We start from the raw sequence: 19,951 nt of genomic DNA, 5'->3' as shown, positions 1-19,951 counted from the left end.
CCAGTCCGCACTCCCCTCCGGCCCCTCCCGGTCCCCGCCCCCGGCCCCCCCCCCCCCCGCCCCACCGGCTCCAGTCCGCCCCCGGCCCCACCCGGTCCCCGGCCCCCGGCCCCACCCGGTCCCAGCCCGGCCCTCCCCCCCCCCGCCCGCCCCCCCCTTCCCCCCCCCCCCCCCCCCCCCCCGGCCCCCAGTCCCAGCCCCGGCCCTGGTCAGACCTGGCTTCGCCCGGTGGCCCGAGCTCCCCAGCCCCGCGCCCCGCACCCCAGTGCGCGCCCGCCCTCGCCCCGCTCTGAGCCTCTGTGGTTTGGGTTGGGGCGCGGGGGACCCGCCGCAGGTCCTGGCTCCCTCACCCCCCCCCACCCCCCCGAGGAGGAACCCGCGTCCCAGGTCTGCCGATGGGGCGGGCCAGGCTGGGTCCCCGGCCCGAAGGTGCAGCGGGTCCGGGTCCCGCAGGCCCGCCTCCGCCTGCCGGCCCGGGGCCCCGCGGTCCCAGCCGCGCGGCGGTCGCTGTGCGGACGGAGGCGGAGGCGGGGCTGGACTGGGAGGGCGGCGGGGAAGCGGGTCTGCGCTCTGATGCCGCCCTGAGGGCTGTCGCGTTCCCAGCCCGGCCACCGCACCGCGGCCGCCCGCACCCGCCGCCCCGCGCGCCCGCCGCCGGATGTTGACGCCGTCGCCTAGCAACGGGCCACGGCGGAGCCTGGGAGCGGGGCAGCCGGTAAGCGGGGTCCAGGCACCGAGGATCTTGGAGGGCCCCCAGGGTTCCCCCTTTCCATGCCCCCCGGGGCGCCCCTTCCCCACTCGCCCCCTCCTCCCGCCCGGCCCCCCGCCCGCCCTCTGCGCCGCCCACCCCGGGCCCTTCTCCTTCCTCACCCCCCTTTGTCTGCTCCCGCACCCCCTCTCTGTCCGCACCCCCTCTGTCCGCTGCCCCAGGTGCTCCCCAAACCGGACCGCTTCCCGCAGTAACCATGGCAACCACTATGCTTGGCAGCCCCTGCTCAGAGCGGGGTGCAGGCGTCTCTGAGGTGGGGAGGGGGGGGGGATGGTCTTCGGTGCTGCCCCTGCGGTGGCCCCTGGCCCCGGAGCCGGAAACCAGCCCAGCCCCCGGCCCTCCTGGAAGAGTGGTCCCCCCTCCCCTCCCCCAGCTTGACTGGGGTCCCCGCAGTGGGCTGCCCTGGGCCCAGGCCCTGAGCACAGGTAGATGGAGGTAGTGCCACCAGGCCCCTCTCTGATGCTTCCTTTATTTTTTAATTTAAAAAAATATATTTTTATTGATTTCTGAGAGGAAGGGAGAGGGAGAGAGAGAAGCATCCAAGATGAGAGAGAATCATGGACCGGCTGCCTCCTGCCCGCCCCCCCCCCCCCCCCACTGGGGATGGAGCCCACAGTCCTGATCAGGAATCAAGCCATGACCTCCTGGTTCATAGGTCAACCACTGACCCATGCCGGCAGGGCCTGTCTAGCATCCTGATTTTATGTTCTAAAAAGCTAGTTTTTAAAACATGTTTTTTGTTGGTTTCAGAGAGGAAGAGAGGAGGAGAGAGAGAAACATCCATGATGAGAGAGGATCATGGATCAGCTGCCTCCTGCACGCCCCCCACTGGGGATCGAGCCCGCAACCCGGGCCTGTGCCCTGCTAGTTCCTGGGCCAAAGCTCAACCCCTGCCCCGAGGCCGGCTCCGAGCTCGCATCCTCCGTCAGGACGAAGCAGAGCCTCTTAGAAAGACGGGGAAGCAGGACAGGGGCTCTCCAGCCTGGAGGGCGCCGTTTCCCGTTTGCATCCCCGTTCTCACAGACGCAGGCGTCTGTCAGGTGACCTGGCGTCGCCTCGCGTGCTGTTCCTCTCGTGTTTCAGTGACCGTGTTTTCATCTTCGTTCGTGGAGACTCTCTGGTGGCCTCCCGCCACGGGCGGGCCGGGCGCTGGTGCTGGGGCCGGGCGGGCGGGAGGCGGCTCCCCGGTGACTCTGCCTGTTTCTCCGCCGCCAGGCCCCACCGGGAAGGAGAGGCAGCGATGGAGGAAGAGGAGGACGGGACCCCCGAGGGCGCCGGGGTGAGTCCCGAAGGCCAGGGCCTGGGCCTGTGTCTGCCAGGGGCTGCGGGAGAGGTGGAGCATCGGCCAGAAGGAGTCTCTGGTCCCGGACAGACTGTCCGCTGCTGTGGGGCCCGGCGGGAGCGTTTGACCTGCTCTCAGAGTCCCGAGAGGTCCAGAGTCCCTTTCCTCTAGCGAAGGGCCAAGGTCACCACCAAACGGCAGAGGGCGTGCAGACAGGCCATGGCCCAGCGACGCGTGAAGTGTGGTGGACACCTCCATCGGCGCCAGCACACCCTTAAGGATGAAACTCGCCCTGGCCGGTCTGGCTCAGGGGCTGGAGCTGCGGCCTACAGCCTGAAGGGTCCCAGTTTGGATTCCTGCTCAAGAGCACGTGTCACGTGTCCGGGCTGCGGGCTCCGTCCCCAGTAGGGGGCGTGCAGGAGGCAGCCCATCGATGATTCTCTCTTATCAGTGCTGTTTCTGTCTCTGTCTCCCTCTCCCTTCTTCTCTAAAATCGGTAAAAACAAAACCAGAAGAAAACCTCACCAGAGCCTTATATTTTGTTTCCTTCTGCGCAGCCACAGGCAGCCCCAGAGGAGTCCACCGGGGAGCAGACCAGACTGGGGGCCGCTGCGGAAGCTGCTGAGCCGGAGGCCTCCGCCCCGGGGGAAGGCCCGCCCGATGAGGAAGGCCCGCCCGATGCAGGAGAGGGGGACGGGGTCCCCGAGGGAGAAGAGGGGGACGGGGTCCCCGAAGGAGAAGAGGGGGACAGGGTCCCCGAAGAAGAGGGGGACACGGAGACGGGCAAGGAGCAGCAGGTGGCGGGGGGCCCGGGGTCGGACACAGAAGCCCTGTCCACTGGGGGGGAAGCCAGCTCCAGGGAGATCATCGATTCGGACACCAGCCTCGGGGACGCGGCCCCGGACTCGGAGGCCGCCCAGCAGGCGGCAGGCTCCTCTGAGTGGCAGCCGAGTTCGGATGTTTCCAGATTTGGGCTCAGCCATTCGGTGAGTAGCCCAGGTCTGCTTGACGCCAGTGCGCTCCTTACTGCCGTGGGGGGTGTCCCGGATGCCAAGGTTGGGGTCCCTCCCCGTGAGGCATCCCGGTTGCTGGTCTCGAGCGGCCCGCCCAGGGGACTGGGGTAGACGGTTTCCATGTTGACCATTTGCAAAAGGCACGTGATCTTTTTATTTTGTAATATATTTTTATTGGTTTCAGAGAGGGAAGGAGAGGGAAGAAGAGAAACATCCGAGATGAGAGAGCATCATGGGTAGGCTGCCTCCTGCACGCCCCGCACTGGGGATGGAGCCCACAACCCGGGCCTGTGCCCTGACCGGGAGTGGAACCCTGGCCCCTTGGTTCACAGGTCGACGCTCAGCCCCTGAGCCACGCCGGCCGGGCAGGGCCCGTGATCCTTGTGTCCAAACGCGTTTCTCTTCCTTAAGTCTGTGTGGACTTTGGAGCCCCGGAGGGGGGGACCCGGTCACTCCCCGGGGCTCAGGCCCCACTGTTGTCGCTCCAGACGGAGTCTGAGGAGGACCGGCAGCGGGTCCCACCGCGCCCCCTGCTCCCCGGCTCGGGCGGTCGCATCCCGTCCTCCGATGAGCTGTCCCTGACCTCGGAGTCCTCCTCCGGCCCCGAGCCAGGTACCCGGCCCCACACCCGGCCCCCCCTCCCCACCATCACTCCCCGCGGCCGGGCCTCTGCTTAGAGACTTGACTAGCCGGAGGGAGAAGGGGCTCCGAGTGCTGACTGCCCACCTCCTCAGCCCTGGTCCTTACAGAGACTCTGCCCTTCCGTCACTTACCGTGTGCCACGCCCGCTGCTGGCCTGCGCCAATGGGGGGCGCGCAGGAGGCAGCCGGGCCCTGGTTCTCTCTCATCATGGATGTCCCTCCCTCTCCCCCGCCCTCTGCCTCCTCTGAAGTCAGTTAAAAAGGAAAACAGCACTCTGCCCCGGTCCCGAGGGAGCTCCCCTCCCGTGGCTCGGGCCTGGCCCAGACCCTGTTCACTCCAGGGTGCTGTCTGTCCCCCAGGCCCCCCCGCCCCGGCCTCCCAGCCGCCCCCCGGGCCCGCGTTCTCGCCCTCCTTCCTGGACCGGATCCAGCACTTCAGCCTCTCCGAGGACAGGGGCGCCGAGCCGCCCGAGTCCGAGGGGAGCGATGAGCCGGACGAAGACGTGACCCACCTGGTGGTCCTGGACCCCAACCACGTGAGGAGGGGCCCGCGGCTCCGAGCTGCCCCTCGCCTGCCCTCCGCGTCCAGCCCCGGGCCCTCGCGATCCCGGCGGGGCGGGCGCTGGCGCGGCTTGTAAAGCCTGGTCCCCTCCGAGGCTCCTGTCCCCACATCGGCCCGCCCGCCGGCCTCAGGGACCTGGCACTTGGGGGGGGGGGCTTGGGCAGCAGGGAGGCCGCCCCTGGATGAGCCGCAGGCGGATGGCGGCGGCCTGGGAAGGGCCGAGTGCCCATTGGTGCCGGGACCCCCGCCCCCCCTGCCCGGCCCTTTTGCCAAAACACAAACTCAGGCTTCAGTGCCTGGACCGGGGCCTGGCGTGTGGCTGCAGAAGTGTGAGCACGGAGGGTAGAAGCCCTGCCCCCGAGAACAGCTGGGCCGAGGCCGCAGGGGCCGACTCTGACCGGTGCTTTGCCGTCGCTTTAGCCCCTGATGCTCAGGTTCCAGGCCGCACTGAACAGCTACCTGAACCGGCAGGTGGAGAAGCTGCAGCTGGAGCTGCTGGAGCTGGTGTGTGGCCCCCCATCCCCTCCCAGCTGTGTGCCTCCCCCATCCTCACCCCCATCCCCTCCCAGCTGTGCGTCCTCATCCCCATCCTCATCCCCATCCTCACCCCACTGTGTGCGGTCCCCCCTCCCTGCTCCCCCTCCCAGCTGTGTGCCCTCACCCCCATCCCCTCCCAGCTGTGTGCCTCCCCCATCCTCACCCCGCTGTGTGCCGTTCCCCCACCTGCCCCGCTGACCGCCTTCTCTGGGCGCAGGGCGTGGCCTCCAGGCAGAGCCGGGCGCAGCGGCAGGAGCTGGGCGTGGAGCTGTACGGGCTGCAGCAGCACATGGCGGCCCTGCAGGTGCAGCTGGAGAAGAGCCACGACCGCTACTCGCTGGCCACGTGCGCACGGCAGCAGATGGAGCAGGAGCTGCAGCGTGTGCGCCAGCTCTACACCAGCACCTACGAGGCCGCCAACGAGGAGCGCCGGCAGCGTAAGGCCGGTTCGGTTCCCGTCTGAGGGCACAGGCCCTGGGGCAGACCCACCCCCAGGCGGGGCGTGCAGGCGGCAGCCGATCCCCGATTCTCGTCGTCGATGTTTCTCTCCCTCTCTGAAGTCAATAGACATGTTAAAACTAACTAAACGAATAAAACCGAGAGGGAGGAGGCCCCGCCCGCGGGCACCCCTGGCCGGCCGGCCGGGCGGGGCGCACCGGGAACCTGAAAGGGAGCAGGGCCAGCGAGTGCCGGGTGGTGTGGCTCGCCAGCTGGAGCTCAGAACGCTGTGCCTCCATTCCCAGGCTGATAAGGGATGTTTTGCTCTCACCTCGATGTTTCTCTCTCTCCCTCCCCCTTCCTCTTTCTAAAAAGTAGTTTTAAAACCTTTTTATAAAAATAGATGAACACCACAGCTAGGGAGAGGGAAACATTTGGAACCTGGGTTGCTGGCAGTGTCCACTCTTTTCTGGTTTTCTCTTGTGTAACCAATTGCCACCGACTTAGGGGCTTACAACAGCCCCGTTGGTATATCTGCCCCCGTGCCTTTGGCAGGAGCCTGTGGCCACCGGGTCTCTGCCTGGGGCATCCCCAAGCCAACCCGAGGGCTCTCGTGGGGCGACCCGCGGGAGACCCACCTGCAGGCTTGCTCACGTCCCCGGTGGAGCTCAGCTCCTTGCGGCTGCAGGACTGTGGGCCTGCTATCCCGCTGGCTGTCAGCAGGGGGCGCGCTCTGTCCACACCCTTTGCCACGGCCCCTCCACCTCCAAGCCAGCAATGGGGAACTCGCCCCTCCTCCCATCCCACTCACCCTGAGGATGTCTCTCCTCCTCTCCGGCTACCAGCGGCAGAAAACTCTGCCTTTCGAGGCTCAGCTGCTTAGGCAGGCCCGCCTGATCACTTCCCTTCTGCCACCAGAGGGCCCGGAGCCGCAGGAGTGACACCGGGCCGGGGTTCCGGGAGCCACTTACCAATTCTGCCCACCTGCCTGCTCAGTCCCCAGGAGGGGGCGTGCGGAGGCAGCGGTCAATGACAAAGAGCTGCTGGGAGCCGATCGGGGAGGGAGCTGAGGGCGTGACCGCGGGCAGCGGGAAGGGCGGCGGTCACGCGCCCGGCCTGCTTCCTCGCAGTGGCGTCGCTGCAGAGCGAGATGGAGCACCTGGCTCTGAACCTGTTCTACGTGCAGAACATCGACCAGGACATGCGGGACGACATCCATGTGATGAAGCAGGTGGTGAAGAAGTCGGAGGCGGAGCGGGCGCGGGCCGAGCGCGACAAGCAGCAGCAGGTACCCCCCCACCCCCAGGCCAGGCGCAGGCTCTCCCCCTGCAGCCCCGAGAGGCCACGGCCAGCTTGTGGTCGCCCCTCGGGCCAGGGGTCAGGGGTCAGGGGTCGGGGGTCGGCGCCTGAGAGCCGCCACGGGTCTCGTTTTGCAGGACCTGCACGTGGACCAGCTCACCAGCCGGGCCCACGAGCTGGAAGAACAGATCGCCCTGTTCGAGGCTCAGGCGGGGGCCCAGGCGGAGGAGACCCGGATGCTCAGGAAAGCCGTGAGCGAGGTGAGGGGCACCCACGGCCGCAGAGGCACCCGCAGCCCAATGCCCGGCCCACCCAGGTGGGTCAGGGAGGTACCGGGGCCTGGTGGCCGGTGGAGCCAGTCCCCCACAGCCCGGGAGGCTGAGGCCGCCCAGGCGGCGGGCGGGACCCTGCGCTCCCATAGCTGGGCGGACCCTCAGCCAGCGCCCCCGCCGCCAGGCCAGCGGCTCCGCAGGGAGGACCGAGCCTCCCTCCCGCCCAGGCAGGGCCCGCCTCTCCTCTCCGGTGCAGGGAGGGAGGGGCCCGGGCAGCCCCGGATTCGGTGGCCAACACTAAGAATCAAAGCTGCTATGACTTTTAAAAAATATGTATTTTTATTGATATCGGAGAGGAAGGGAGAGGGGGAAAGAGAGAGAGAGAGAGGGAGAGGGAGAGAGAGACATCAGTAATGGGAGAGAATCGTGGATTGGCTGCCTCCTGCACGCCCCCTCCTGGGAATCAAGCCTGCAACCTGGCCGGTGCCCTGACCGGAATCCAGCGGTGACCTCCTGGGTCACACGTAGGTTGACGCTCCACCCCTGAGCCACTCTGGCCAGGCAATACGCTGCTTTTTAATACTAAGTTACAAAGCAACATGCAGAACATGGTCACACACACACACACACACACACACACACACACGGAGGTAGCACCAGTGTTAGGAATGATAACCTCCGAGTGGGGCATGATGAGTAATTTTGTTTTCCTTGTGCTTGCTCGTGCAAGAATGAGCACCTTTTTTGTTTGTTTTTCAAATGAGTGTTTAAAATACTCAGAGACTGATTTCAGCCACGGTCTGCGTCTCAGCCGGTGCCTGGGCACTGGGGCCGCGCCCACGAGTGGGGTCCGGCGGGGCCCTGCACCCCCTCCTTCCCTGGCCTCCAGCCCAGGGGGTGGAGGGAGGCTCACAGGGGCCGAGGCGTCTGTAGAGCCATGGTTAACTTTGTGATCAAGAATTGCAAGGCCGCCGAAACCGGTGTGGCTCAGTGGATAGAGCGTTGGTCTCCGGACTGAAGGGACCCGGGTTCGATTCAGTCAAGGGCACGTACATTGGTTGCAGGCACATCTCCAGTGGGGGGTGTGCAGGAGGCAGCTGGTCGATGTTTCTAGCTCTCTGTCCCACTCCCTTCCTCTCTGTAAAAAAATCAATAGAATAAATAAATAGAAAAGAATTGCGAGGCGGACGGGGAGGGGGTGGTGGGGGGGACAGCGGCGAAGCCGGCGCCGAGCCCAGCCCCGCCCCCCAGGCCTGCGCGGAGATCGACTCGGTCCGGGTGGAGAAGAAGGTGATCCTGCAGCAGTGGACGGTCTGCCTGGTGGGCATGAAGCGGCGCGACGAGGCGCACAGGACCATCCGGGAGGTGCTCAGGTGCGGCCTGCTGCCTGCCAGGGGCGGGGGGGAGGGTGCCAGGGGGAGGGTGCCGGGCCCAGGGTGCCAGGGGGAGGGTGCCGGGCCCAGGGTGCCAGGGGGGAGGGTGCCGGGCCCAGGGTGCCAGGGGGAGGGTGCCGGGCCCAGGGTGCCAGGGGGAGGGTGCCGGGCCCAGGGTGCCCGGGGGGAGGGTGCCGGGCCCAGGGTGCCAGGGGGGAGGGTGCCGGGCCCAGGGCGCCAGGGGGAGGGTGCCGGGCCCAGGGCACCGGCTCAGGGCCCCTGCGGGCCAGGCCGAGCGGCTCAGGGCGGTGGGCGGGTGAGAGGTGGGGGCTGGGGAGGTGCCGGTCCAGGGAGCCGCCTCCTGGGACACAGGAGGCCCCTGCAGCCCCGCCTCTGCCCCGAAGGCTCAGCGCCCGCTGAGACCCCAGTGTTTCTGTCCCTTCAGACGCCCGGGCCCAGCAGCGGCTCTCCGGGGGGGTGTCCGGGAGGACGCGGGGAGCGGAGGGGGGGGCGTTCTCCGGAGAGAAGGCGGCCTGTGATCGAAGTCTCGCCGCCGTGTGGGGCTCCGTGCTCAGGGAGTCCTCCCCCGGGTTCCCGGCTCCTCTCCCCGAGGGGGAGGCAGAGCCCGGTCTGGCTGCCACTCCCTGCGGCGGGGCGGGGCGGGCGGGGTGTCCTGGCACAGGCCTGCCTAACCCCCGCCCCGCTGACGAAAACGGGACGAAAGGATGCCTGGGGCCTGCCCCCACCTGCTTGGCGCTAACCCGCTCCACTCCGGCCGCCCTGGAAAGGCCGCTACCCAGGGGCCACCCCAGTCACAGGCCCTCCGTGGCCTCCCCACTGCCCAGTGCTCGTCCCCGGGCCCCAGAGCCTGGCCCGGGAGTGTCGTCATGGCTACGGGAGGCAGACCGCCCCCCCCCCCCCACCATAATCACAACCTTGAAAAAGTTAATTATTTTTAAACAATATTTTTTATTGATTTCAGAGAGGAAGAGAGAGGGAGAGAGAGAAACATTAGTGAGGAGAATCACTGATCGCTGCCTCCTGCACGCCCCTGCTGGGGATGGAGCCCGCAGCCCGGGGAAGGAGCCGTGACCTCCGGGTTCATGGTCTGGCTCCATCCCGGCCCCGAGCCCGTGGGCGGCACCAGGGTGGAGCCCGGCCCGGGCGGGGTGGCTCCCGCTGCCGCGAGGCGCTGCCCCCTCACCCGGCTCCCGGCTCCCGCCACAGCGAGTGCCAGCACCAGCTGCAGGCGGCGGCCGGCGAGGCGGAGGCCTACCGGCGCTCCATCGTGCAGGAGGAGGAGCGCAACGAGGCACTGGCCCGCGTGCTGCGCCGCTCGGAGGCCGAGGCGCGGCTGCTGCAGAAGCTCACGGCGCAGAGCCTGGCGCGGCAGGAGGCGCTGCAGGCCCAGTTCGGCTCCTACCAGCTGGTGCTGCAGGACACGGACGCCAAGCTGGCCGCCGCGCGCGAGGTGCCCGCCCGCCCGCCCGCCCGCCCCCCGCCACACCCACCGCAGGGCGCCTCCTGGGGGCCACACACCGCGGGGCGCCTCCTGGGGGCCACACACCGCGGGGCGCCTCCTGGGGGCCACACACCGCGGGGCGCCTCCTGGGGGCCACACACCGCGGGGCGCCTCCTGGGGGCCACACACCGCGGGGCGCCTCCTGGGGGCCACACACCGCGGGGCGCCTCCGCGGCCCTCACTGCCCCTCCCCCAGGAGCACAAGGAGATCCGGGCGGCGCTGCTGGCGGTGCACCAGGCCATCCGGGAGGAGCGGCAGCTGCGGCGGGAGCTGGACACGGCCATCGTGCGGAAGCTGCAGGAGCACATGACCTCCAACAAGATGACCAAGTACTTCCACCAGCTGCTGCTCAAGCTGCAGAAGGAGATGACCAACCTGGTGCGCGGCCACCAGGGGGCGCCCGGGCCCGCGGGGGGCGCCCACAGACCGCCCGGCCACAGGCCGCAGAGCTGTGTGGGCAGAGGCCGGGCCTGTCTGTTCACGGCTCAGGTTCTCCTGCCGTAAAAGCCATGACCTGTGCCCTGGCGGTGTGGCTCAGCGGATAGAGCACCAGCCCGAGGACTGAAGGGTCCCGGGTCCGATGTGGGTCCAGGGCACGAAGCTCGGTGGCAGGCTGGGTGCCAGGCTTTGGTCACGGGGAGCCTGGACGTGCAGGGCAGTGAGCGGAGACCAGGCCCCTGCCATCTGCCCCAGGATGAGCCTCCCAGGAGGCTGGCCCAGTTCCTGCTGGAAACCTTTCCGAACACACACGCTCATACAGGTGCAACGAAGCAAACACAGGCACACACAGACACGGGAACACACATGTCCACATCCCCGTGCACACGCGAGCGGACACAATCATGGGTGCAGGCAAACATGTGTGCACACAGGTACCCCACCTTAACCTAGGTCTCAGTACGTGTCAGTTTTTCAGTCCATTCTGACCCATTTTCTTTTCTTTTTTTTCTTTTTTCTTTTTTTAAATATACTCCACTGACCTCTTACAGAGAGGAAGGGAGAGAGATAGAAAGTCAGAAACATCGATGAGAGAGAAAAATCCATCAGCCGCCTCCTGCACACCTTCCACTGGGACTGTGCCTGCAACCAAGGCACATGCCCCTGACTGGAATCGAACCCAGGACCCTTCAGCCCACAGGCCGACGCTCCATCCACTGAGCCACACGGGCCCAGGCTAACTCATTCTCTTAATACACCTTTCCTATTCAGTGAGGTCACTCTGTATGTGCGGCCGGCGTGGCTCAGGACTGAGCATCCACCTAGGAGCCGGGAGGTCACCGCTGGACTCCGGCTGTGGGCTCCCTCCCCAGTGTGAGGCGTGCAGGAGGCAGAGGGTCCGTGATTCTCTCTCATCCTGATGTTTCTATTTCAGGCCGCAGGCCCGGCTCTATCCGCTGGCCTCGGTCTGACTACTTATTAAATGTGGCAATGGCTGGGGAGGGCCAGAGCGGGGCAGTCTGTGTGGCGGTGTGGTCCGGAGGCCCAGCCAGCTAACAGCTGAGAGCTAACAGCTGAGAGCCAGCCGGCGGCTCACCTGTCCTCGGGGGCGGGGCTGGGAGGAGGCGGCTGTCCCAAGGAAGTGGGGTGCGGGGCCGGGAACCCTGGGTCTCCTTGGGACGTCCTGGCTGAGATCCAGGAAGTCCCCCTCCCAGTCCATTTTCTGGAAATTGGGAGCAAGCCCACCAGCTGGGAGCAAAGTGGGTGCCCTGGAGAAGCTAAGGAGTGGGGTGGGTGTGACCTCCAAGGCCAGGCCCCAGGCCCCCGGGCCCCCAAACCTTCCCTGTCCCCTGCTGCTCAGGAAACTGGTGCATTAGTACCATCCATGTCCAGGAGAGGGCAGTAAAGAGTCCTCAAACCGGCCGGTGGGGCCTGTCTGGGATGGGGACCCGGACTGTGAATGGGCGCCATGCCCTGGAGCTGGGGCCCAGGGAGAAGGTGGGCAGCATCCACAGGGGGTGGCGTCTAGACAGGCCGCCCAGGAGCCATACTGACCTCCCAGGAGGCCAGGGCGGCGGGGGCGGGGGGCTGAGTGCCGGCATGGAGGAAGGCAGGGCCCTGCGGAGACCCGGGGCGGCCTGGCGACCTCAGAAGGTCTTGGCAAAGAAAGGGGCGGCTCAGAGGCGAGAGTTACCGCAGGGGCAGGCGTGGCGAGGTGAGATGCTGGGCAGGGCCCGCTTTAAGAGCTGGAAATGGGGGTGTTCTGGAAAGGCACCCCGCGGCCGGCCAGCGGGTGCATGTGGGACAGCCAGCTGGGGTCCCGGGAGGAGCCCAGGGGAGTGGGGGGTAGGGAGGGCTGGGGGTGGGCAGGAGCGGGGAAGGTGAGAGGGCTGAGGCTGTGTGGGGGCAGCGAGGCCTGGGCTGGCCGGTGGGCTCAGGGCACAGCTTTGTTTGGGGGAGGGATTATGGGGAAAGACTGGGGAAGGGACAGGTTCCTGGTGGTGACGGGGCCTGCCTGAGCGGGAAAATGGGCCATTTCCTCATCTGTGGTCACACGTTCCCGCCCAATGTGGCCACTGTTTAAGGAGAAACAAAGTCTATATATATATATGTATATATATGCACACACACACATATATATATACAATATATACATATATACACACACACATACACACACACACACATATATATATATATATATATATATATATATAAAGAGAGAGAGAGGGATATCATTGATTTTTTTACAGAGAGGAAGAGAGAGGGATAGAGAGTTAGAAGCATCGATAAGAGAGAGTCATCCATCAGCCGCCTCCTGCACGCCCCCTACTGGGGATGTGCCTGCAACCAAGGTACATGCCCTTGATTGGAATCGAACCCAGGACTCTTCAGTCCTCAGGCCGACGCTCTGTCCACTGAGCCACACGGATCAGGGCCATTGTTCCCTTTCCTGGCTGTGAGAGGCCCTGAGGGCCGGGGAGCAGGCCGGGAGGTGGGGCCCCTCCGGAGCCCCCGGGGAAGCGAAGGGTCCGACTCGTCGGCTGCCGGCCGCAGGTGACGCACCACTCCAAGATCGACGGCGACATCGCCCAGGCCACGCTGGACATCACCCGCACCAACTGCCGGCTGGAGGGGCACCGGGAGGCGCTGGCCGAGCTGGACAAGGAGGTGCAGAAGGTCAACGAGCTCATCAGCAACAGCGAGAGCGAGATCGCGCGGCGCACCATCCTCATCGAGCGCAAGCAGGGCCTCATCAACACCCTCAACAAGGAGCTAGAGCAGATGGTCTCCGAGATCGGGGTAGGCGGCCGCGGAGACCGGGGGGCACTGAGGTCGGCCGGCCCCGAGGAGCCCCCAGTCTTCGGCTCCCTCCCCGAGAGCAGGCCGCTCACCGGAGGCCCGGCCGCGGCTCTCGCAGGGGGAAGAGATGGGGCCGCTGGAGCTGGAGATCAAGAGGCTGAGCAAGCTGCTGGACGAGGTGGGCACGAAGGTGACGCAGGCGCAGGTGGGCTGGCTGCGCCTCCAGCAGGACATGGTGCGGGCGGCGCAGGAGCGGGAGGAGCAGCTGGCCGCCTTGAGCCTCTTCCGCAAGGAGGTGCGCATCCTGGAGCAGAAGAAGCTGAGGACCGAGAGTGAGTGCGCAGCTCGGCCTGCACCGGACAGGGCCACGGGGGCGGGGAGGGGGCACGGAGGGCCTCCCTGAGTTCCCGCCGGCCTGCAGGCCGCCCCTCCGCGGCCCAGGTGTGGCTCCGAGCCGTGGCCCTGGCCGGCGGGTGGGCCGCCGTCACAGGTCTGGCGAGGCGCGAACGTGTGCTGAGCTTGTTCAGTTTGCGATCCAGTGCCCTCCGCCCGCCCTCGACAGGCGGCTCCCAGAATCACACAGAGGCCGGGCCCGGGGCTGGAGCCCCGCCCGGAGGCCGCCCCCCCCTCCCCCGCCCCCGCAGCCCCGGCTCACCCCGCTGTGGCTACATTTCAGGGTCTCTGCGTGCCAGGGTGCCCAGAGGGGCAGGGGGCACCTTCTACCCCACAGCCACCTGCTGAGGCACCTGCCCCTCTGGGTCCCACCTGGTCCCTGGCCCGGGGTCATCGCAGGTCAGCCGGGCCCTGCAGCCCTTCGGGGTGCCGCCCAGAGCTTGGGGCTCCCGCCCCCTGGCACATCACACCCCGCTTCCTCCCAGCGGTCCTGCCCGCCCGCCCCGCCCTCCGGAGTCTGCCTGCCCTCCCTGGTCCCCCCACTTGCTGGTTGCCCACCCCGTCCTTCCAGGTCCCCCAGGGGCCGGGCTTCGGAAACCCGGCGGCCAGGGGGACCCCACCCCCGGCCCCGGCCCCGGAGGGCTGTGTGGGGCGCCAGGGGGACCCCCCCGTCCCCGGCCCCAGAGGGCTGTGAGGGGGGCGCCAGGGGGACCCCCCCCATCCCCGGCCCCGGAGGGCAGTGATGGGGGCGCCAGGGGGACCCCCCCCATCCCCGGCCCCGGAGGGCTGTGATGGGGGCGCCAGGGGGACCCCCCCCATCCCCGGCCCCGGAGGGCTGTAATGGGGGCCCCGGAGGGCTGTGATGGGGCGCCAGGGGGACCCCCCCGTCCCTGCCCCAGAGGGCTGTGATGGGGCGCCAGGGGGACCCCCCCCATCCCCGGCCCCGGAGGGCTGTAATGGGGGCCCCGGAGGGCTGTGATGGGGGCCCCGGAGGACAGCGGGGTTCAGGGCCCACGTCCCTCCCCACAGAGAAGATCGAGCAGGAGAAGCAGGAGCAGAAGGACATCCAGCGGCACATGAAGGACCTGGACAACGACCTGCGGAAGCTCAACGTGCTCCTGAGCCGCAACCGCAGCAGCTCCGAGGGCCTGCAGCAGGCCAACCTGCTCACTGAGAGCCAGTTCCTGCAGGCGCTCAAGGTGCGCCCGGCGGGCCGGCGGGAGGGAGGGCGGGTGGAGGGCACCGCGGCACAGCGTCCCCGGGGCAGGGCGGGCCCCGGGCCCCAGGGAAGGCCGCAGGGGCGGCAGGGCCGTGGGCCCCTGGCCCGCCAGCACCGCTGCCCCCCCCCCCCCCCCACAGGCCGCAGAGAGGGAGACCATCGAGATGCAGGACAGGCTGGAGCAGCTGAACCAGGAGAAGGTGTCGCTCCTCAACCTGCTGGTGGAGGCCGAGTGAGTCTGCTGGGAGCGTCCTGGGTTGACGGGCCGGCGTGGCTCAGACACTGAGCCTGGACCTATGAACCGAGAGGTGCCCGGTTCGATTCCCCATCAGGGCACAGGCCCGGGTTTCGGGCTCAATCGCCAGTAGGGGGCGTGCAGGAGGCGGCGGGTCCATGATTCTCTCCCATCACTGGTGTTTCTCAGCCCCTCTCCCTTCCTCTCGCTAAAGTCGATAAAAACGTGTTTTCAATAAAGAATCCCTCCCGAGCCGAAACCGGTTTGGCTCAGTGGATAGAGCATCGGCCTGCAGACTGAAAGGTCCCAGGTTCGATTCCCGTCAAGGGCATGTACCTTGGCTGCAGGCACATTCCTGGTAGGAGGTGTGCAGGAGGCAGCTGATCGATGTTTCTCTCTCATCGATGTTTCTAGCTTTCTATCCCTCTCCCTTCCTCTCTATAAAAAATCAATAAAATATATATTTTTAAAAAACCAATCAAATATATTAAAAAAAGAAAAGAAAAGAAAAGGAAGAATCCCTCCAGAGCTGGGTGATTCCAGAGGCAGCTGGCCGGCACTGCGGCTGCTGGTCCCAGAATTGGGGGGAGGGGGTTTCTTATGTAACAGCCACGCCCCGCGCCCAGGCCTGGGCATCAGCACATGCCGCCTGCCCCTCGAGGGCCTCCCTGGGAGAGCAGGCAGAGCGTCTCCCATAGCAATGCACGCCGTCGCCCCGCCCCCCACCTCCACAGGACCCTGCGCCCATCTCTGCGTGACCTGACCTCCCCGCCCCCCGCGGCCGCTCCCTTGGGGGTGGGGTCCGTAAGCAGGAGCTCAGGGCGCCTGGGAAGGAAGCCCCGAGCCCTCCAGCCCCCACGGGGCCTCCTGTCTGTTCAAAGGCACCAGATCCTGCTTTGGGAGAAGAAGATCCAGCTGGCGAAGGAGATGCGGGCCTCGGTGGACTCGGAGACGGGCCAGAAGGAGATCCGGGCCATGAAGGCGGAGATCCACCGGATGCAGGTGGTCCTGGGGTTCAGGAGGTGGGGTTCAGGAGGTCCTGGGGTGCAGGAGGTGGGATGCAGGAGGTCCTGGGGTGCAGGAGGTCCTGGGGTGCAGGAGGTGGGGTGCAGGAGGTGGGATGCAGGAGATCCTGGGTGCAGGAGGTGGGGGTGCAGGAGGTCCGGGGGTGCAGGAGGTCCTGGGGTGCAGGAGGTCCTGGGTGCAGGAGGTGGGGTGCAGGAGGTGGGATGCAGGAGATCCTGGGTGCAGGAGGTCCTGGGGTGCAGGAGGTCCTGGGGTGCAGGAGGTCCTGGGTGCAGGAGGTGGGGTGCAGGAGGTCCTTGTGCAGGAGGTGGGGTGCAGGAGGTCCTGGGTGCAGGAGGTGCGGGTGCAGGAGGTTCTGGGTGCAGGAGGTCCTGGGTGCAGGAGGTGGGGGTGCAGGAGGTGGGGTTGCAAGAGGTCCTGGGGTGCAGGAGGTCCTGGGGTGCAGGAGGTCCTGGGTGCAGGAGGTGGGGTGCAGGAGGTCCTGGATGCAGGAGGTGGGGTGCAGGAGGTGGGGTGCGGGAGGTCCTGGGGTGCGGGAGGGAGCCGAGCAGGCGCCCAGCACTCCAAGCTCCGGTGGAACGCGCTGCCCCCCGCTGCCCTCTGTCGGTCTGTCCTCCCCGCACTCCCTGCGGAGCAGCTCAGATACACGGCCGCACGCACGGCTTCTCCTCGCGCTGTCTGTCCTTCCGCTCCGGTATTTATTTATTTTTAAAAATTTATATTTTATTGACTTTTTACAGAGAGAAAGGGAGAGGGAGAGTCAGGAACACCGATCAGCTGCCTTCTGCACACCTCCTACTGGGGATGTGCCCGCAACCAAGGTGCATGCCGTTGACCAGAATCGAACCTGGGACCTTTCAGTCCACAGGCAGACGCTCTATCCACTGAGCCACACCGGCCAGGGCTGCGCTCCGATATTTTTAAACACCGCGTGTTTGCTGGCTGGTGTGGCCCAGTGTTGAGCATCGACCTGGGAACCAGGAGGTCAAGGTTGGATTCCCGGTCAGGGCACGTGCCCGGCGGCGGCTCCATCCCGGGGGGTGGGGCGCAGGAGGCGGCTGGTCCACGGTCTCTCTCTGCCCCGGCTCCAGGTCCGGCACAAGCAGCTGCTGAAGCAGCAGGAGCGGATGATCCGGGACATGGAGCACGCCGTCGCCCGCAGGGAGACCATCTCCACCCAGGCCGAGGGCCAGAGCAAGATGGACAGGAAGATGCTCACCCGGTCGGACTTCCACCACAAGGAGCTGGAGCTGCGGCGGAAGATCAGGGACCTCCACAAGGTAGGGAGCCTGCTGGGGCGGCCTGTCCACGGCCGGCGTGCCCCCACCCCCCAGCCCCTGGGGGTGGCCAGCATGGCAGGTGGCATTGGCCAGGGGAGTGGCAGGGTCCCCTAGGCCTGTGGGCTCAGGGTCCCAGGTGACCTACGGGACCCGCGGTCGGCAAACTGCGGCTCGTGAGCCACATGCGGCTCTTTGGCCCCTTGAGTGTGGCTCTTCCACAAAATACCACGGCCCGGGCGAGTCTGTTCTGAAGAAGTGGCGTTAGAAGAAGTCTAAGCTTAAAAAGGTGGCTCTCCAAAGGAATGTCAATGGCTGTCCTGTTGTATTTGGCTCTGCGGACTCACGAGTTTGCCGACCACTGCTAGGCCACCGAGGAGACGAGCAACAACATCCTGCAGCTGGAAGAGAGCCAGAAGGGCACGAGGGACTCGCTGCACGAGAAGCAGGCGCAGCTGGCCGCCCTGCAGGCGCAGGCCGAGGAGCTGGAGGCCACCCTGGAGCAGCTCGTGGACCGCAAGCGCCAGGTGGGCAGGCCCCAGGGCCCTGGGAACTGCGGCAGAGGGGTCTGCCCCGCAGCAGCAGCCCACGCGGCTGCGGGCACGGCCTCCTCCCGCCAAGGGCATCTCACACACCAGGCCCCTCCGTGGTCCAGGCCCGGCCCCGGGAGCCAGGGCTGCCGGTGGCGCAGAACGACCATCGCCTGCCCTCCCCGAGGTTCCGGGTCTGCGGGCGGGAGAACAAGGGGGAGTCCGAGAGAGCACCGGCGTGTTAGCTGGTGACGGTGCTCTGGAGAGAAACAGGAGGGGGGGTCGCACCGTTAGGCCGGGCTCAGAGAAATGACACCCGAGCCGGGCTTAGAGGAGACGGGAGGGTGCCGCCCCCGGCAGAGGGCTCGGGGGAGAACTGGAGCTCCGGGCGGCCCCAAAGCCCCAGAGCTGCAGGCCGGCCTGCCGTGGGGGGGGGGGGCCCTCAGGGAGCAGGATCGAGGCTGATGTCGGAGGGGTTGGGTGCGGCTGGGGTGGCCAGGGGCTCTGCGGTTGAGTGAGTAACAGAAGGTGACGGGTGGACACGGGAGGCCAGCGCAGTACGTAAGGAGGACGGTGACGGGCGGACAGGGCCATTGCCCGCTGTGGGGCTAGAGGGCCGCTGTCGGGTCTGCAGAGAATTTCAGAGCCGTCCCCGCGGGGTTTCCTGCGAGGCTGGGTGGGTGAGAGCAGGAGAGAAAGGCCAGGCAGGGCGTGGGCCTGGCCAGCGGGGATGGGGAGGTCACCCAGGGCCAGGCCGGGCACCCCGCGGCCACCTTCCTCCTGGATGCTGCAGGAAGGCTCCGCCCAGCCTCCTCCCCTGGCTAAGGGGCTCGGGGCCCCCAGGCTCCCCTCTCCTGCAAGGCCCGTCCTCTGTCTCCCCCTCGAGTCTGGGTTTGTGGAGGAGGCGGTGGGTGTCCCCCTTTAAATGGCACAGCCCAACGCGCGCCTCTGCTCGACCCCAGAACCTGTCGGAGCTGGTGACCCTGCAGACGCGCCTCAGGCACCTGCAGGCGGCGAAGGACGGCAGGTACGTGTTCCTGTTCCGCACCAAGGAGGCGCAGCTGGAGGAGCGCCGGCGCCTGGACCGCCGGCTGGCCACCATCGGCGCCATCCTGGACCACGTGCAGGACGAGCACCCCCAGTTCCAGGAGGCGCTGCTCACGCTCAGACAGACCGTCGCCAGCCAGCTGGACGCCCCCGCGCCCTTCTAGCTGGCGCCCGGCCCGCGCCCCCCAGGCCAGCCGGGAAGAGACCGGATGCTGGGTGTTTCCGGGACCCACGGAAGCCACGCCCGCCCTCAGGGAACGACCAGGCCGGCGCTGGGGACACATGGTCACCTCCCGGCCTTCCCGGCTGCCTTTAGGCAGGTCACCCCTTGGCTGAGGCCACGCCCAGGAAGGCGGAGCCTGTTCCCCGGATGGACGGTCGCTCCCCTGAGCAAAACCTGGGCTCGTGGAGGCTCCCGTGTCTGCACCTGCACTCACACCACCTCCTCGTGGGCAGCCTCTCGCTCCCACCCCCAGGTCCTTCTCCTCCCCCGCTCCCAGCCCCGGTTAAATCCAGATTCTCAGCCGGGGGGAGAACGTGAGGGGCGGTGACCCCCACCGGCGGCTTACAGAGGGCTGACCGCCGACATAAGACCCGGCCCACTGGTCCCGCCTCCGCGGCCACCGGCCACCGGAGCGTCCTCCTCCCCCACCCCGGCCCCAGCACCTGCTAGCGTGGCCTCTCTGCAGTGTGACGGGAAGGTTTCTACAAAGAACTTCACTTTCACACGTTTCAACAGAAAAGTAAATTTTTTTTTCTGAATATGGAGAAAGGCATATTTATTCTCACACATTTGAGAATCACAAAACCCATAAGGAATCGGGGCGCCACTGGCAGGCCCCCCAGCGGTTTCTGGGCGAGCTCGCTGGGCAGGGTCAGCTGGCGCCGTTGTGCTCCGCTCCGAGCAGCTCGCTCCTCTGAACAGCAGCACCGTCCTTCGATCGAGCTGCTCACAGGAGCCGCTTTCAGGGTCATGGCCATGGTTACGGAGGAAGCTGCTGTAAACGTGGCTGCCCGCCATTCTTGCGCTCTGCCAGTTCGGGGCGAACAGCTGTGCCCCTCTGTAGGCTCCAATGGCGCGGCCTGGCAAGCTCCCAGGAAGCCCGACAGCCGCTGGGGGTGCTCACGGGTCACCCGTCCCTGACCCCGCACCGGAGCGCCTCTGCCCGGGCCCTGGGGGCGGAGGAGGGCCAGAGACTGCCCCGGCGCGGCTCGCCCCTCCACCAGGGGGCGCACGGGCACAGAAGCGCGCACTCACCCAGGGCGCCTGCGCCG

At 67.0% G+C, this 19,951-nt stretch overlaps 1 protein-coding gene across 2 annotated transcripts; it reads left to right on the top strand.

Annotated features, from left to right (window-relative positions):
• Positions 1-511: 511 nt before the first annotated feature.
• Positions 512-19,865, top strand: CCDC40 (coiled-coil domain 40 molecular ruler complex subunit). 2 transcript variants are annotated; one of them, XM_084861893.1, is made up of 20 exons: positions 512-715; positions 1,985-2,048; positions 2,609-3,037; positions 3,553-3,676; positions 4,066-4,241; positions 4,688-4,771; positions 5,022-5,241; positions 6,373-6,530; positions 6,679-6,801; positions 8,065-8,186; positions 9,414-9,657; positions 9,905-10,087; positions 12,704-12,949; positions 13,068-13,281; positions 14,372-14,541; positions 14,702-14,793; positions 15,678-15,798; positions 16,914-17,102; positions 17,468-17,626; positions 18,592-19,865. In XM_084861893.1, the coding sequence occupies exons 2-20, from the start codon at positions 2,010-2,012 to the stop codon at positions 18,838-18,840; spliced, it is 3,342 nt and encodes a 1,113-aa protein (XP_084718019.1). In that variant the 5' UTR covers positions 512-715; positions 1,985-2,009; the 3' UTR covers positions 18,841-19,865. The 2 variants fall into 2 exon arrangements, with proteins under 2 accessions (XP_084718019.1, XP_084718020.1); XM_084861894.1 differs by lacking the exons at positions 512-715; positions 1,985-2,048; positions 3,553-3,676 and having other exon boundaries at positions 2,941-3,037; positions 18,592-19,864.
• The last annotated feature ends 86 nt before the right edge of the window (positions 19,866-19,951 follow it).

The sequence above is a fragment of the Pipistrellus hanaki genome (genome assembly GCF_964339955.1).
Source record: "Pipistrellus hanaki genome assembly, chromosome: 16".
Taxonomy (NCBI): Eukaryota; Metazoa; Chordata; class Mammalia; order Chiroptera; family Vespertilionidae; genus Pipistrellus; species Pipistrellus hanaki.
The sequence above is the reverse complement of the archived record's forward strand: the minus strand, read 5'-3'. Positions and strand labels throughout refer to the sequence as shown.